General features: G+C 47.3%; 1 protein-coding gene across 1 annotated transcript in view; it reads left to right on the top strand.

Annotated features, from left to right (window-relative positions):
• The window catches only part of PRKDC (protein kinase, DNA-activated, catalytic subunit), a 2,818,033-nt gene that overhangs the window by 1,001,761 nt on the left and 1,798,389 nt on the right, over positions 1-17,883 (top strand). Inside the window, exon 40 of the mRNA XM_086965729.1 lies at positions 54-181. Within this exon, the coding sequence (XP_086821855.1) occupies positions 54-181 (128 nt within the window). The remainder of the gene's footprint in view (positions 1-53; positions 182-17,883) is intronic.

Genomic DNA, 17,883 nt, shown 5'->3' with positions numbered 1-17,883 from the left:
TGCCCACAGTGATGATTGATTATTTCAATAGGTATGTGCTATTGTTTCCCCAGTTTTTAGATGCGTTGGAACTATCACAAAGCGCTATGCTGTTGCAACTTATGACTGAAATTCTTTGTCGAGACAACAAACATTTTATGGAAGATTTGTTTCAGTCTAGTTTCAGAGCGATTGCTAAGAGGTAAATATGATACTTTTTAAATAGATTGTCTGTTTCTGTAAGAAGTTGTTTTATTTGTATTAACATGCTATTCAAAATTGCACTGGGCTGATTCATGTTTCCCCCAACAGAAAATTGAAATTAACAGTGCTTCAAAGTATGTTCCTGGTCCTCATGTGACCAGTGAAGTTGAGCTATCCATGAGCAAACTGTTAAAGCCAAACAAGTTAAAGGGTACAGTTTTCCAGCATGTCATCCGCCTCAGAGTAATAGGTCTACAATTCTTTTTTTGATGGACCTAATACCTAAACAATATTATTCCACAATGATGCACATATCCCACAAGAGAGTTTGTCTTTTCAAGGGGAAGAATTTGAACCCTTTAGCAAGAGGTATCCCATATATCAAAACGCTAACATTGGGCTCTCATTGAAATTATAGTTTTGTTATTTGCAACAAATTTGGATGAGTGCAAGATTAAACAATTTTGCTTTACATGTGTGAAACTACCAGTCCCACAATGCCTCATTATGGGCAACGGGTAGAACTGTTATAAAGTGTAAAAACTAAAGAGGGATTCCATATACTACCGTGAACAAGCACTCTGTGTTTGAAATGCGTAGGTGGAGGAGGAGATCTGAATTAAGAATGACAATTATCCCAAGGAGAGTGCCGGGTAAAGATTCGTTTTGATGAAAAAAAAGTATATGTATATATATATATATATATATGTATGTGTATATATATATATATATATGTATGTGTATATATATATATATATATGTATGTGTATATATATATATATATATATATTCACAGAAAAAACCATAGGTTATAGACCATATATAGTTAGGAATTTGCATTTACAAAACCTTGAAAATTCACTGAAAAAACCATAGGTTATAGACCATATATAGTTAGGGATTAGCATTTAAAAAACCTTATTTTATTTGCACAAAACCATTGAAATTCCATATATAGTTAGTTGCACTAACTATATATCGCGGACCCGCAATCCACTGCTAATGATGTCACATATTACATCATTCATGACATGGTCAGTGACATCACTGATGACATCACTGATGACATCTCAAATGACATCACTGATGACATCACTGATGACATCTCAAATGACATCACTGATGACATCACTGACATCTCATTTGACATTACTGATTACATCACTGATGATATCATTTATGTGATAATACATCTTCAGACTCTAATATAACCTTTGATACACTCAGTGTAAACAGGCACTCACAGACTGTCACACATCCATGGAGTTACTCACACACCTATTCAGTCATGCAAAGAGTCAATCACATCTCCATTTCCTTAACTATACAGTTATACACACCTTACTTATTCAAACATATACTAACACATATTTACTCTCTTATACAATCCTTGATACAACTTCACAATGATTCATACAGCCACTCTCACATTCACTGACTCTTATGTTCAGTTATTTATATATGTCAACTCTCACATGGAGTGTGTTTTACATATGTACTTACTTTGACATGTAGAACTGAGATATCCATTCACTCACCAATATACTCATGCACACAGTCAACTGTCCATACAGCTGTTTCTACATGCACTTTGAACCCATACACCTAGGGAATCAACCGCTCACACATCTATGCACAGAGTTATACACCTCCCAGCCACCCACACACACACTCAGTCTCCCATACAAATACTTGGGCAACCATTCAATAACCCATATAGTTACTGATATAGCTACTGATTTAAACATGCAGCAGTTTACAGAAGAACATAAATATTGATTGCCAAATTAAGACACTTTAATCACTAACCCATGCACTCAGTGAGACACATTTAATCATTCTCTCATACAGTCATTCATGCACCTACTAAATCCTTCATCCAGACACTTATACATCCACTCATTCTTCAATATGTAAGACATATTTTAACTTTACAGAAACATACAGTCACTGGGTGTTGTCATCAGTGATGTCATCAGTGATGTCATTTGAGATGTCATCAGTGATGTCATCAGTGATGTCACTGACCATGTCATGAATGATGTAATATGTGACATCATTAGCAGTGGATTGCGGGTCCGCGATATATAGTTAGTGCAACTAACTATATATGGAATTTCAATGGTTTTGTGCAAATAAAATAAGGTTTTTTAAATGCTAATCCCTAACTATATATGGTCTATAACCTATGGTTTTTTCAGTGAATTTTCAAGGTTTTGTAAATGCAAATTCCTAACTATATATGGTCTATAACCTATGGTTTTTTCTGTGAATTTCATTGGTTTTTTAAAAGCTAATATCTATAGCTGTAAAATATATTCTTTATTAAGTGACGTATCACGTAGCCCGTGAGACGCCTCATGATGCATCGCATAACCGTGACGTATCGTCTCTGCAGCGCAAACCAAACCCAAAACGTAAGCGCGCCAGAACACGCTTAAAGATATATATATATTTTTTTAACCTTAATTAGACAAAATCCACACGTGCACATATCACAAACGTTCAAAAAACACAATATGTCGCACTACCGTTACGCTGCCGGTTAGCTGCCCGGTTAACGTACCAGGAAGCACCTTTACCGCGAAAATCGCAATTTTTTTTTTTTCACCCCCCAGGGAACTTTAATAGCCCCCTCATCAATCCTAGGGGTTCAGGAGGGGTCTGCCTTACCCCTTTCATTCATTTACACCTTTTTTTTTTCCACCTCTTGTCTCTCGATCCCACAGAGAGACAAGATGGCGGCCGCTCCAGACTGTTTACAATGATAACAGCCAATCAGCTTCTCCTCAGACTCCCGTTACACTGCCGATTAGCTTCCCGGTAGCTGCCCGGTTAGCTGCCCAGTTCGCGTACCAAGACGCGTCTCTACGGCGTTTGTTTTTTTTTGGCCCCACGTGGCTTTATAATATCCCCCTCATAAATCCTAGGGGGTCAGAAGGGGTCTACCTTGCCCTGTTTCCTTCATTTCCCCCTTTGTTTTGGCCTCCTCTTGTCTCTCGATCCTACCGAGAGACAAGATGGCGGCCGCTCCGGACTGTTTACAATATTGACAGCCAATCAGCTACTCCTCAGACTCCCGTTACACTGCCGGTTAGCTTCCCGGTTAGCTGCCCGGTTAGCTGCCCGGTTCGCGTACCAAGACGCGTCTCTACGGCGAAAAAATCTGATTTTTTTTTTTTTTTTTGGTTACACTGCCGGTTAGCTTCCCGGTTAGCTGCCCGGTTAGCTGCCCGGTTCGCGAACCAAGACGCGTCTCTACGGCGAAAAAATCGGATTTTTTTTTTTTTTTTTTTGGGCCCGGCGTGGCTCTATAATATCCCCCTCATCAATCCTAGGGGGTCAGGAGGGGTCTACCTTGCCCCCTTTCCTTCATTTCCCCCTTTGTTTTGGCCTCCTCTTGTCTCTCGATCCTACCGAGAGACAAGATGGCGGCCGCACCGGACTGTTTAGAATGTTGACAGACACCGGAGAGCCAATCAGCTTCGCTTTGCAAAGTTCCGATACGCGAAAAGTTCGCGAACCGGTTAGCTGCCCGGAGCGCTGTTACAGATATATATCTTGATTTAAACGTTAATTTCTCAAAATCCACTGAAGCACATATATTGAGACCTAGCAAAGGCACATCGGGGTACCAGTCCCTACAATTTTGCCAAGTTTCGTGGAAATCCATTCAGCCGTTCGGGCTAAAAGTGAGTCCAACCGCCCTATGGAAATTAACATGGGAAAAACGCGTTTTGGGACCCCCCTTTTTTCTCGGCCCCCCCTTGACGAACCCCCCCCAAATTTTCAGGAGCTGCTCAGAAACAAAATGTGCCATTTTCCTGAAAATTTCAGCCGATTCCGTCCACAAACGCCAAAGTTATTAGACATAGAATTTTCAAAAGTCCCATAGGAAAAAAATCCTAACTATATATACCTACTGGCTATCGCCAGTAGGTAATATATATATATATTTATATATATATATATATATGTTGTGTTTTCAGCAGCTCCGGTTATAGGAAAACGCCAGTCACGTTCGTCGGGCGGTTCGAGTCAGGGTTACCGGTTACCCATAATCTCCAACACAAGGTCCATCAATCAAAACAGACGTACTCGAACACTGAAGTTGCTGGTGCATGTAAAGTTTATTTCAGGCAGGAAACAAACTTTATGTGCACCAGCAACTTCAGTGTTCAAGTACGTCTGTTTTGATTGATGGACCTTGCGTTGGAGATATATATATATATATATATATATATATATATATCCACCCAAAAGTTTTTCCTGTCTCGAGGACGCACTCCACAACAGAGAGGCGTTTTGAAGTTTCTCCTTCTTTTTTTATAGGCGTTTTGTAATGCCACACATTTACTGCTTGCTCATGCATTTATAGACCTCCGGTGTGCCTTCCGTAATGGATTCTAATTGTTATTGCATGCTGGGAAGTGTTGTCACGATAATGAATGTTTTTACCTTCAGGTAGGTTCTGAGTTCAGTTACGACAATAAAAGGACAAATAATGCCCTCCAGTGGGCCTCGGAAAGGAAAGGGATTCCGCCTTCTTAATACTTGCTCCACTGTGCTTGCAATTTAGCTAGAAGCTGTCTTCCATCCAACAGTCCCACCTTTGCTCCTTCCTAGGGTGGTGCAACCCTCCCTCTGGTAACCCTTAGCATTTTTAAACACACTGCAAGCACAATATCACCCTTTACGTAGGACTCCATCCACACACCTACATGCACCCAACGGCAGTTCTCTAAAAGATCTCCGCTAAAGATACCCTTCGGGGGACCCGAGGAGCATTTCACCGCCCGCCCTACGAGGAGCAACTGCCCAATGATGAAGCATGTCATACTTCGGGGTGTGTGAGGGCAACAAGAGACAAGATTTGTCTTTTCTGAAACTCCCCACCTCTTTTCACTGAGTCCAAGGCCTAGAACCCCTCTCTTTCCCCTCCTCACACTTAACTTTCCTTGGAGTGAGCATCAGACCTCCCGCATCACTCATTCTGGAACAGTGCCCCCCTTTGTTGACTTCATGGTTAGTTTGGAGCACGGGCACTGGACCATAAATTAGCTCCTGGTCCCCCCCTCTCTTTTTTGAATTTGTATTAAGCACGGCGGATAAGCCGAGGGACCCTATCTCTATCCTTTTACTTCTTTCCAAACTGACTCTTTCATCACTCACACTGAGACATGACTACCTCTACAATGGGGACAATTTAGGATTAAGCTTTGGCGAAGACATCGTGGCAGAAATATTAAGAACACCTGCACTACTGGATAGTGACGGTAATGCAGCCACAGCTAGCATTCAAGGGGATGGGAATTCATTAGCTTCCTTAAAGAAATTGCAAGTTAAAATCGTCCTTCATGGATCTGTAATGACAGAATACCTCAGAGCCAACTCAGCACCAAATGGCCTCCTGGTTCGGACTGCACCCAGGATCTTTCTGGATGACCTAATCTTTAGGCAAGAAGTGGAAGTGCTCCCGCGATTAGATCATCCTTATAATCAGCACAGCTAAACGTCTCTCTGAGGCGTTGACAATAAAACTCAACATAGCAGAAAATGGTCTCAAAACCGGTATCAGCATTTCAGCATACAAAACCCGTCTGGCAGAGATCAATGCAGAAATGTCCGACCATCATGACTATCTCCTAAATAAAAAAATCCCCAATCTGCAGAAAGATCTGAAAAGATTCAATAGGGAGAAAATGTACCCATATACAAGAGATGATTTCCAACCAACTGACAATGACTTTCTGTTAGATGATGGGTCATTCACATCCAATCAAACAGGGCGTTCATCCAACAGCAACTCGAGCCTGGGCAGACGCTCCAACCAACAAGGCCTTTTACCACCTCCTGCGATGCCACCCATGTATGGATATCCAGCCCAGCCCAACCCTACCCGCAGCCAGGACCAATGTGGTACCCTCCCTAACCGGGGCCACAGCCAGGGTTCCAACAGCCATTTTTCCATAACACTCCTCCTCCTTTTCAGAACAGAGGAAGAAGAAGAGGGAGCAAGCAGGTGCAATGGCAGGACACAGAAAATCATCCTACAACAATAAGGAACATGACGTACCCAAAAAACTGATCGTCAATCTATCATCTCGGAAACTTAACACCGATAAGACAACAGCACTGGAAATAGGGTTAGGCTTCGTGCCCACGCCAAAAGAAGACAACTTCAGGGTGAACGAAGAACTACACCAGCTATTCCGCAAAATCAGACTAAGGGCCTTCCTTAAGGATACCGTCACACCAGAACAGGTTGAAACAGGATTGAGACCACCCTCAAGATTCACCCCCACAGCAGGCATGGTCCCGAGTGAGGTCCTCACTTTTGAGAAGGCGGTTCTCAGGGAGGCTAACCTCTTAGAAACAACACCTACCTACAACAACATGTCCAACAAACGAAGGGATGCCGTCAACTCATTGAACAACGACACTACCATCACAATCAAGCCTGCGGACAATGGGGATGCCACAGTCATACTCAATCTTGAGGATTATGAACGTGAACGCGCACGGCAGCTCAACAATACCCAATACTACGAAGCACTTGAGACCAACCCTTGCTAGGACAGATCCGCATCTTGGTGAACGAAGCTTCCACGAAGGGGTGGATCACAACCAAAGAGGCGGCATTCCTAGTGAACGAAACCTCCAGGATGCCGTACTTCTACCTCCTCTCGAAGATTCACAAGGGGGGAGTCCCTCCTCCATGCTGCTCCATAGTGTCGGCATTGCTTCCTTCCTTGAACCATTGAATCAATTCAGTGACCACTTCCTACGCCCCCTGGTCCAAGCAACGCCAGCCTACCTCAAAGATACCCGGGATGAACTAAATTTGATACAAGAAATCAATGACGACAAGACGGAAGAGATTAACCTACTCCTCACACTTGAGGTAGAGGCACTGTACACGAACATTCCCCAGGATGCCACCATCGAAGTCGTAGAGAATCTCCTGAATGAGGCAGATCTACCAACCAACACCCCGGCTAACTTCATCGTCGCCTTAATCACATTGGCCCTGACCAACAATTTCTTCATGTACAAAACTACGACATACTACCAAGTACAGGGCACCAGCATGGGGAGCCCCTTTGCTCCTAGTCTGGTGGGCCTCTACATGTCCCATTTTGAAGCCATCTATATCTTCACAGACACGAACCCCTTCCATATGAACCTTGTGACCTGGAAGAGGTTTATTGATGATATCTTGATCCTCTGGAGGGCACGGAGACAGCGGCCAGTGCATTCCATGAATGGATCAACAACCAGGATCCCCATCTTCACTTCACCATGACAGCGAGTGAGAAGGAGATCCCGTTCCTGAATCTTTTGATAAGCCTTGAGGACGGCCACCTACACACCAGAACCTTTAGGAAGAACACGGATTGCAACAGCCTCCTTAGTTTTAAGAACTACCACCCAAAAGCCCTCAGAGAGAACCTACCCTAAGGCCAGTTTCTCAGGACAACGTAACTGTAGCAGGCTAAACGATTTTGAGTCCCAAGCAAACATACTGGCAAACAACCTCACTGAGAGGCACTATCCGAGAGAGGTGATCTCTAAAGCCAGGAAGCGAGCGAGAAACAACACCTGTCAAGGACTGCTGGAAACCAGGGAACCCAAAACCAATGATTTGATTACATGCGTCACCACCTTTACTCCATCGTCTAATGGAATAAAGAAGATAATCAACCGGAATTGGAGGATTCTCAACAGCGATTCACTAGATCTTCCAGCACCCCGTTTCGCGTTCAAAAGAACAAATAACCTCAGAGATCAACTGGTGCACACACTTCTACAAGTACCCAAACCACACAAGAAAACCACTCTGTGGAACCTCCCGGCGGTCACAGGACATTATCCATGTGGCACTTGTGGGGCATGCTCCTCCACGAAACACCCGAAAACACTACAATTGGGGGACTTTGTATGGGAACAGCGCAAACACACCAGTTGCAACACTACTAACTGCGTGTATCTCATTTCATACCCAAACCCCCTCAGATATGTTGGGATGACAACACGAGCGATCAAGGTGGGGATTAGTGAACACAAAAGTACTGTGAGACGGGCACGAACTGCCACCAAGCTCACTAACTACTTCATTGAAAAAGGCCATCCGTGCGAAGCCATACTCAGGACTATATTAGAGGCCAACCCTGGTTGGAACAGTTCCTCACTGTTACGACGTGAGCAACAATGGGTCCATTGCCTTCATACCAATACACAAGGCCTTAACGATGACATTCCATGGGCAGAGTTCTGACTTCCCTTCCTCTCTTCCTCGCACTTATGGAACTGCCCTGGGTGCAGTGGTGACATAAGAACACCCACCCAGCATTCATGCACATGTAAGGTTTTAACACCGACGGGATGCCCCCACTGACGCCTAGAGGCTGATCAATCTGTACACCCCCGTATACATGTACGCGCATTTAACAAACACCTCAGGGATTATATTTTAGTCCCTTGATCACACACTGGTCCAGTTACGGGGTGAGGTTGTTCCACACTATGATGTCTCTGTGTGGGTTATTTGCCTGGTTTGTTCACATATAGCTCACCCTGATACCCGTACATTGACGTGGGTAGCGGGTGACCAGGGCTACCACTCATTAGGCCATCTGCACTCTTACTGCCCAAACTGTTTCTGCATACAGCCACTTTTTCCTTCATTTCTTTCATCTTCATCACCCGGCTTCAGCTCGCACATGCGCAGCTGAACCCAGTTTCCCTGCACGCAAGTGCGGCACTAAGACAGTGCTCAATGCTCTCACGCAGACGCACTTGAATCAGGGATGACAGGGCACACCGGAAGTGGGCACCTCCCGCATTCACGATTGAAGATAGTACTTATACATGGCCAGAAACCACAGTCCACCTTCAAGCAGGCATCAGGACGGGGCAGGTTTCTTGAGCCGACACCGGATTCAAACCGTGAGTACACTGACGATCATTAAGGAGAAACTCTGTTTGAAGTAAGTCCATGTAAATTGTTTATCCTCGTGGTACACAAGACTTACTGGTTCTCTTTCTGATGCTTTTTCCACTTATTTATCCCTGTAGCCCAGCATGGTGCGGGCACCCTACACCTCTAGCTTATGGAGCACTGTTGGGTCCCCTTTAGGTAAGCATGGGAGCAAACATGAAAGCACGTACTAAGTGCTCTGGCACACATGTATAAAGAGTTCAGCAGGGGACACAAATGTGACGCTATGTCAAGCTTGTTACACTGGCACCCACAGCACAATGGTCCAGTGTGCCAGCAGGGGACAGTGTGATATTGATGGCAAGTGGATCATTAGGACAGCCTGATGTTATCTCCGTTTGTTTACAACCCCCCACCCCCTGCAGACACCTGTGACACAGATGGCATATTGGGGGGTGTTGGACAGAGAGTCCGCCAGGTCCATGGCATGCGCCATACCGTTGGCCTGAGGCTCCTCTCCTTCAACGCTCCTTGTGCTACCACACAGGACTTGCGCAGCAGAGGGGTTGTTCTGTTTCATCCCATTAGTCTTGTCTCACGCTACACTCTTCATGCAAGGAAATGCCTCCTGGTAACACACCGTGTGGAGACATCACTGCGAGCTTTTCAACACTAGCATCTGAAACTTGTGTTTATTTCTCTTGTTTTGTCGTTTCTCCCCCTTTATCTCCTTCTAGGTCACAATCAAGTGGGCAGGTCTGACTATTTAGTCGCAGCCGCTACTTATTGTACTTAAGGTAGTGGCCACCGCAGATCATGTAGAGTGCGAATTGCACCCCTCTAATTCTTTCACTTTCATGCTCAACATCACTTCCACTTTTGTTTCTGGTCCCGATGAAACGCCAGGGATCCTTTGGACCAATATAGGGGTGAAACATGTCAACCTTATAATTTACCTAGGCACATTAAGGCTTTTGTTGGTAATTTCTAACCTACGGGTTTTTTACTCTGCAAAGGGTACCTCTCCATTAAAATTCCCTCTTGTAACCCTTAGGCATTTATTTATTTATTTATTTGTACATTTTTTATTGATTTGAAAATCCGGGCAAAATTACATTCATGAGATATATATGAGTGTCTGCAATCAGAGCAAGACATCAAATCAACGCTGCACATTCCCACATCACAAGTTTGGAAAGAATAATACATATGGCCCTCGTCCCGACCCCTCCGGCATTACAGTCCTGTTATGGGGATACATCGTCTGCTTCTAGGTCTGGTGGGTCACAGATATATCCTCTAAATTTGTTCCATGCTCCCCATACCTTCTCCCTTTTTCGGGGACAACCACGGTGAATAAAGACCGCCTTTTTGGCTACCATTGTCTCGTCCATAACCTTGCACCATTTCCGGAGCGTAGGCATTTCATCTGACCCCCACAACATAGCAATGTTGAGCTTTGGGAAAGTCATACCTAAACAGTATGGTGTTGGGCTTTCCCCATTGCATAAAATGTTAGGTGTAATACGTGCTGTGTAGCACTTTGAGTTGGACCATTCTGAGCCGTGAGGGTATGACCATGTCACGTGGCGATGATAGTGCCTCTTGTCATTCGGACTCGTCAAAGTCGCCCACCTCCCGCGACCATTTTTGTCGCAACATGAACGTTGGGTCTGGCAAATTGTTGACTAATTTGCGGTATGTAAAGGACGTCGCTCTGCTGGTCATGTGTTCCGTCAGGAGTCTATCCTCCAATGAGGTGGCCTCTGGTATGATAGTGCCTGGCTCTATGATCGCCTGAAGCGCATGTGGGATTTGGATATTTTTAAATTTCTCTGTCTGTGCCATGCCATACTGGGCTTCCAAGTGCGTGAATTCGACCACCTCATCTCTCTTCCAAAGATCGCCCACTACTGAAATACCAATATTATCCCAGTTTTGAAACCTTTTACTGTTCCGGGGTCGTCCCAGCCTATGTGAGTCCCACAGTGGCATCATTTGTGTGATAGTTCCTACGCATTTTAATTGTGCCTGCGCTTGGTACCAAATATGAATTGTGTGCCGTTGGACCACCCAAACCGGGGGGCCTACGTTTGCTATATAGGGCTGACAACAGTCCTTCCTCCTCTAGTTGCTGCCTATCTGCTTGGTATACAGGTTCGTCATGTGGGGCATGTAACCAGTAGTTAATTATTTTAAGATGCGCTGCCCAGGAATACAGCTGCACGTTCGGAAGCGCTATCCCCCCCTTCGTACCAGCTGTGCACCAACTTGTCCTAGGCGATCTGTGCTGGCTTGTTCCCCCATAATAAACCAGAGACTTCAGCTGCTATGGCTTTGAAGTAGGCCTGTGGGACTCGGAACGGCAGGTTTTCGAGGACATTTAGAAAACGGGGGAGCATCATCATTTTGTAGAGTGCTGCCTTGCCCAACAGCGTGAGAGAAAGACTACGCCAGACCACTGCATCACGCTTGAGGGCCTCCAACTGAGGCTTTAGATTTTTCACATAGAACCTGTTAGGGTCAGGTGTTCCGTAAATGCCCAGGTATTTGAAGGCTTTGTCAGTAGCCCGCAATGGGAAATCCGAAGGCAGCAATGGTGGTGGACCGTCCAGCACATAAAGTACGGACTTGGACCAATTAATAGTGTACCCTGACACCCTGCCAAATTTTTTGCACACATTCAGGAGCTCAAGGATGGATTTTTTAGGGGAGGCTAAACATAATAGCACATCTGCATATAACGATATGCGATCTACCCAGGTGTCGTTCCACCGAAGCCCATGGATTGAGGGTTCCCATCTGATCCACGCTGCCAGTGGTTCTAGAGCCAACGCGAATAATAAGGGGGACAGTGGCCACCCCTCTCTTGTCCTTCGGGACAGCGGGAAGTTCCTTGACATGTGCCCGTTCGCCACCACATGTGCCAGTGGGTGAGTATAGAGCAGATGGATCCAGTCACAAAACTTTGGACCGAAGCCCGTATGTTGCAAGGCTGCAAATAAGTAAGGCCATTCCACCACATCAAACGCCATACTTACGTCCAGTGAGAGAATGACTGCGGGTTCCTGAATGGAAGACCACAGAGCCAACACCGCATGTAATCACCGTAGGTTAAGCGCTGTGCTCCTCTGGGGCATGAACCCGGACTGATTGGGATGTATTAGAGACAGATGGGGGTCAATCCCAGTGCCAGTAGCTTGGCCAGTATTTTGGCTTCAGGTTTGATGAAAGATATTGGGCGGTAGGAACTGCAATCCTTCGGGGGTTTGCCCGGCTTAGGGATTATTATGATTGTAGCCAACCGCTGATCACGTGGCAGTTCCTCAGTCTCAAGACCACCGCAAAACATGTTCAGGAGGAAAGGGGCCGTCCAGTCCGCATTTTGTTCATAAAGTTCGATGCGGATCCCGTTTGGCCCCACCGCTTTCCCGGATGCTAGGGAGCCAATAGCCACCTGCAGTTCCTCCACTGAAAGGTCGGCTTCCAAAAGTAGCGCCGCCTCCGGTGTGAGTTTCGGCATAGTAATATCTTTAATATACTCATGTGCCTCCTCAATCGTGAGTGTTGAACTTGAGGCTTATATATGCTCAAAGTGGTCGGCCAACGCCGCCACTATGTCACTCGGAGCAGTCAACAGAGAGTCTGTGGGTGTACACAGCTGCAGGATTGCTCTATTTGCTTTCTCCTTATTATCCAGCCAGGCTAGCAATTTGCCCGCCTTATCCCCTAACTCGTATACCCTGTGGCGCGTGGCTTGAAATCTGGCAGTGACCATCTCTCTCTGGTATGCCACAAATTCACTTTATTTAAGGCGCACCCTCTGTGAGGTATGGTGCGTTGGATGTTCTGCATGGTGATCTGTTGTGGCATCTAGGTCTGATTCTATACCATCTAGTTCTGCCCGTTTTCTCCTTTTGTACCCTGTAATAGAGGCTATAGCCTGCCCACGCACAACTGTTTTATAGGCCTCCCATAAAGTGCTGGACGACTCCACTGATGACGCGTTTTCTTGAGAAAAAAAAATTCCGGGTGGTTTCCGTAAGCCCCTTTCGCACCTCAGGTATGAGCAAATAACTGGGATAAATGGGGAAAATGCGGCGTCTCACGGTCTGGTATTGCGAATATGACAGCAGTATCGGTGAGTGGTCTGATATACCCCTCTGGTGAATTTCCACCTCACCCACCCCCCTTAGGCTGCCCGCTGAGACTAGAAAGTAATCAATGCGTGTCCGGCTGTTGTGAACCCCTGAGTGGAAGGTGTATTGTTTTGTATTTGGGTGCCTATACCGCCATGCATCTGTGAGTCCTAAGGCATCCAGTAGCCCACTCATACGGAGACTGCTTGTTGCCCCTGGTTTAATGGGGTATCTATCTATGGCTCCGTCCACTATATCATTAAAGTCGCCCCCAATCACCATCTCTGCATCCGGGAGAGCAAGCAGAAATGCATTAAGTGCAGGATGTGCTATCGCTTGTAGGGATGGTGGAACGTAGACTGAGACTAGATTAAACGATTTCCCTTCCCATTGGCATGTAACAGCCGCAAAGGGGCCTTGGTCATCTATTCGTGTTTGTTGTATTACTAATGGGAATTGCTTCCTGATTAGTATGCCCACACCCCTAGACCCAGAGAAGAACTCATAGTGCACCACCATTTTGTAACCCCACCTATCCGGGGGCTTACACGCCAAGCCCATCAAGTGCGTCTCCTGTAATAGAGCACCCGCAGGTGCGCCCCTTTTCAGGTATTGCAATACTAGACCCCTTTTCACCTTATCCCCCAACCCCCGCACATTCCAAGTGAGCACAGTCAGTGGGTCCCCGAGGATAGCTGGGCAATCTGTTGATTAGTGTCACGTTGGCTGTGTGTAGACATAGGTATCAAAAATAAGTTGCAGCGCTTTCAACTTGGCCTGACAGTACAGCCCGAGTACGTTGGTAGCCATTCGTTTCACAATGTGTGCCCTTATAAACTGTGTAAGAAAAACCAAACAAACCCATAAGAACAGTACCTTCTCCCCCACCCCCCTCCCTGCCGGACGGATTTAAAGGTACCCAGCTCCCCAACCTAGCAGAGTGCTTAATCCCTTTCCCAATTCTAAGTGGACGGGGCGAAAGATGGCAACTGTTGCCCTCCAACCCCACACAACTCACTAGTGTCGCAGACCCCTCCCCATCCTCCCCAACTCAAGCCACAGGGCTATCTTATGAAGAGATACAGCAAATGTAGTGCATAGCAACAGAAACTGTTCAAGAGTCACTAGGTCTATAAGGCCAATTCAACGTATAACAACAGTATATCCTAAAAAAGTCTCCATTATTTCTCTTGCGCATACGGATAGCCTTGGCGAGTTCCTTGCTTCCCAGCATTGTCCATGCATTGGTATTCCCACCATCGAGGCAGCATCACATTATGCAATAACCAATAGAGCAGTCCATACCTCGTGTCACTCACGTTCCTCATTCAACGCGCGGTCTCTGCGCCAGCTGCCATTATCACCGTTTCTGCCGGGTCGACCAGCCTTACGCCAACCCTCCAGCCACTCCTGTGCTTCGCCCGGGGATGCGAAAAACCATGTCTTAACCTTTGGCCTCCAACCTTAGTTTGGCTGGAAAGAGCATGGAGTATTTGATGCCTTGGTCACAAAGCGTCTTTTTGACCTCCAAGAAGCCTCGTCGTTGCTTTGTGACGGCTGTGGTGTAGTCGGGAAAGATTGTCACAGTCGCGTTTTCGATCTTCAATGGGAGGGCTGCGCGCGCAGCCTGCAGTATCGCGTCTCTGTCCTGAAAGTTAAAAATACGTGCCAGAATAGACCGCGGCGGAACCTCAGGCCTCGGTCTGCCTCCAGGAACCCGGTGTGAGCGTTCCACAGAAAAATAGTTGGACAGCTCTCGTGGCTGAAGCTGGGTTATCAGAACCTCCACAAACAGGTCCAGGGCTGGTCCCCCGCCCCGTTCCGGCACACCAATAAGGCAGATATTGTTCCGCCGCGACCGCCCCCCCTGGTCCTCCAGCTTGGCCGCTAGTATTTTGTTTTCTACCAGGAGGTGGTTCATCTGTTTTTTGAGCGTGGTGGTATCAGTTGTTAATGTTTCCGTGACAGATTCGACTGCAGACATTCTCGTCGACATTTTACTGAAGTCGGCCTGGATTAAGGACAGATCCACTGCAAGTGTCTCAATATGGGAGTACACCATATTTAATGTGGCCATGATGTCGCGCAGCGTCACCTCTTGCCCCTCGCCAGCAGTCTTGCCCTTCGATGGTGGGGTTTCCTTATCTGATGTTGCCGTCTGTGTCTTGGCGTAAGCAAACTTGTCCAGCTTTGTCATGCTAGAGCCCTTGGCGTTCCTGCCGCTCTTTGTAACAGAGTATTTGTGCCCTTGCCAAGTCCAGCATTATGGGCACCAGCTGCGTCCAACAGGGGGTTTCTTCAAATACAGCGGCGTTTGCAGCCCAGGTAGAGCTCCCAGCCACCAAAACGGGAAAAATCATGCACTACTACAGTATTGCAGTCGAACGATATGCACCACAATTGCTCTTCAACGTTTGCCAGGCACCCAATATGGCGCCGCTCCCTGTAGTACTAAGGTGCCTCAATTGAGCGCTCCTCTCCACACATAGGATCCCTCTTTCTCTCTAGAGCAAGCGTGGCAAGAGAGGATCACCCTGTCTGTATTCCAATGCACTGTTGAGCCCTCCGTGGCCAATATCCTCATAAAATCCAGCAATGCCAGAAAGATCATGGATCTAGGCCGTCAGTCACTCCCTGCCGCTCCTTTCAGTCACGGGGCCCTGGGCAGCTGTTATACTCAAGGCCCCGGCTCACCACGCTTCACTAGGCCTCACTGATCCCTCACTTCCAGCCGGGTCTCAGACGCTTCACCGGGCCACAACATTCAATTTCCCTTCAATTATCGCACCGGTGCTCGGCTCAACGGCTCCCAGCATCAGATTGGGAGTATGCGCGGCACCGTTCTCTGTGCCCCTTTGACGTCGCACACAATCGCTGCACACCGCCCAGTTGGCCCCGCTGGCTCCCGCAGGCTAGGTGCGACGGTACGGGGTCATTGCAGCGGCCGCAAAATGCACCGCTGGGTTTTACAGGAGGATGTGCAAGTCTGGGCAGTTTGGTCCGCACTGCGGCGGGTACAGCTCGTCAGTCACCCCTCACCTCTCCCTGGTATGCGGCCCGCACACCAGCTGGAGGGCCCTGGGCTATCTCGAAAATCGAGGCCCCGGCTCTCCGCACCGCACCAGGCCCCAGAGTCTCACACGCTGCAGCCGGCCCGTAGACCTCTCTCCACCCTCCGGGACCGGCTTGTTCCGTTCTCGGATGCTTCATCCACTACAGCTCCCGGTCAGGGGTGAGCAGAGCTGCGGGATCTGTGAACGGATCGTCAAGGTTGGTACGGGGAGCACGGAGCCTCCCTAAGCTGTGGCCATCTTCATCGGCTGCTAGCCACGCCCCCCCTTAGGCATTTTTAAACACACTGCACGCACAATATCACCCTTTACCTAGGACTCCATCCACACACCCACATGCACTCAACGGCAGTTCTCTAAAAGATCTCCGCTAAAGAGCCACTTCGGGGGAACCGCCGGCCCGACGAGGAGCAACTGCCCAATGATGAAGCATGATATGCTTTAAGGGGTGTGAGGGCAACAAGAGACCAGATTTGTATTTTCTGAAACCCCCCACCTCTTTTCACTGAGTCAGAGACTTAGAACCCCTCTTTTTCCTCTCCTCACACTTTACTTTCCTTGGAGTGAGTGTCAGACCTCCCGCATCACTCATTCTGGAACAGTGCCCTCCTTTGTTTACTTCATGGTTAGTTTGGAGCACGGGCAGTGGACCATTAATTAGCTCCTGGTTCCCCCCCCCTCTTTTTTGAATGTGCAACCCTCCTACGGCCAGAGGGGGCCGCAAATACTTGTTCCCAAAAGTTTCTCCTGTCTCGAGGGCGCACTCCACAACTGATAGGTAACACCTTTTTTCTGGTTTAAATCATTTTTATTGCATTTCAAGAAATAAAACTCAAAACAAGGCAGGCAGTGCAATTCTCTGGGAACACCCCCGGTCTCCAATCCCCGCCCCCGCCTAATCAAAGTGCGAACGAGAGCAGAAGATGTGTCCATGCGAACAGGCGTGGGCTTGGTGCCGTGTGACAGAGCCTCGGACAACCCCAACTGAACAGTCCCCCCTCCCCCTGTCCCCCCCCCCCCCTGGATCCTCCCCCTCCGGTGTGGGCAGCGCGCTGATGGACATTGTGATCGTCAGTGACTCTAAAAGCTCTAGGTGGATGAGGCAGCTGGTCTGTGAAAATAGTCAGCGAGGCGGAGAACCTTGAGGTATTTAGGGCAGGTTAACTCATTGAATTCCTCGGATAGGTCTACTAGGGGCTGCCAGGTGTCTGGGTGAGGGTGGCCTGTATCCTTTCCATGTCCATAGTGTACCAAAGCCTGTGCAGCCACCCTGTGTGTGTGGGTTTCCGTGTGGTGCCCCATAACGAAAGAATTTGTTGTATCGCCGCCCCCATCACCAGCCCCATTTGTTTACCCCTGAGGGATTTGAGCGGAAAGGTGATTTTGTTGGGGAGGCCCAGCAGTGTATAAGCTGGGAAACGAGGTATTTCTGTGTCAATATATTTATCTATGAAGGGTATCCTTACACTGCACCCTTACATTGTTTATTTTTTTTTGTAACGTTTTCAGGACAGGAGACTAAGACTCCTAGTCCTATAATTGCAGACGG

Source organism: Lissotriton vulgaris, chromosome 4_1 (assembly GCF_964263255.1).
Source record: "Lissotriton vulgaris chromosome 4_1, aLisVul1.2, whole genome shotgun sequence".
Lineage (NCBI taxonomy): Eukaryota > Metazoa > Chordata > Amphibia > Caudata > Salamandridae > Lissotriton > Lissotriton vulgaris.
This window is presented reverse-complemented; position numbering and strand designations above follow the sequence as displayed.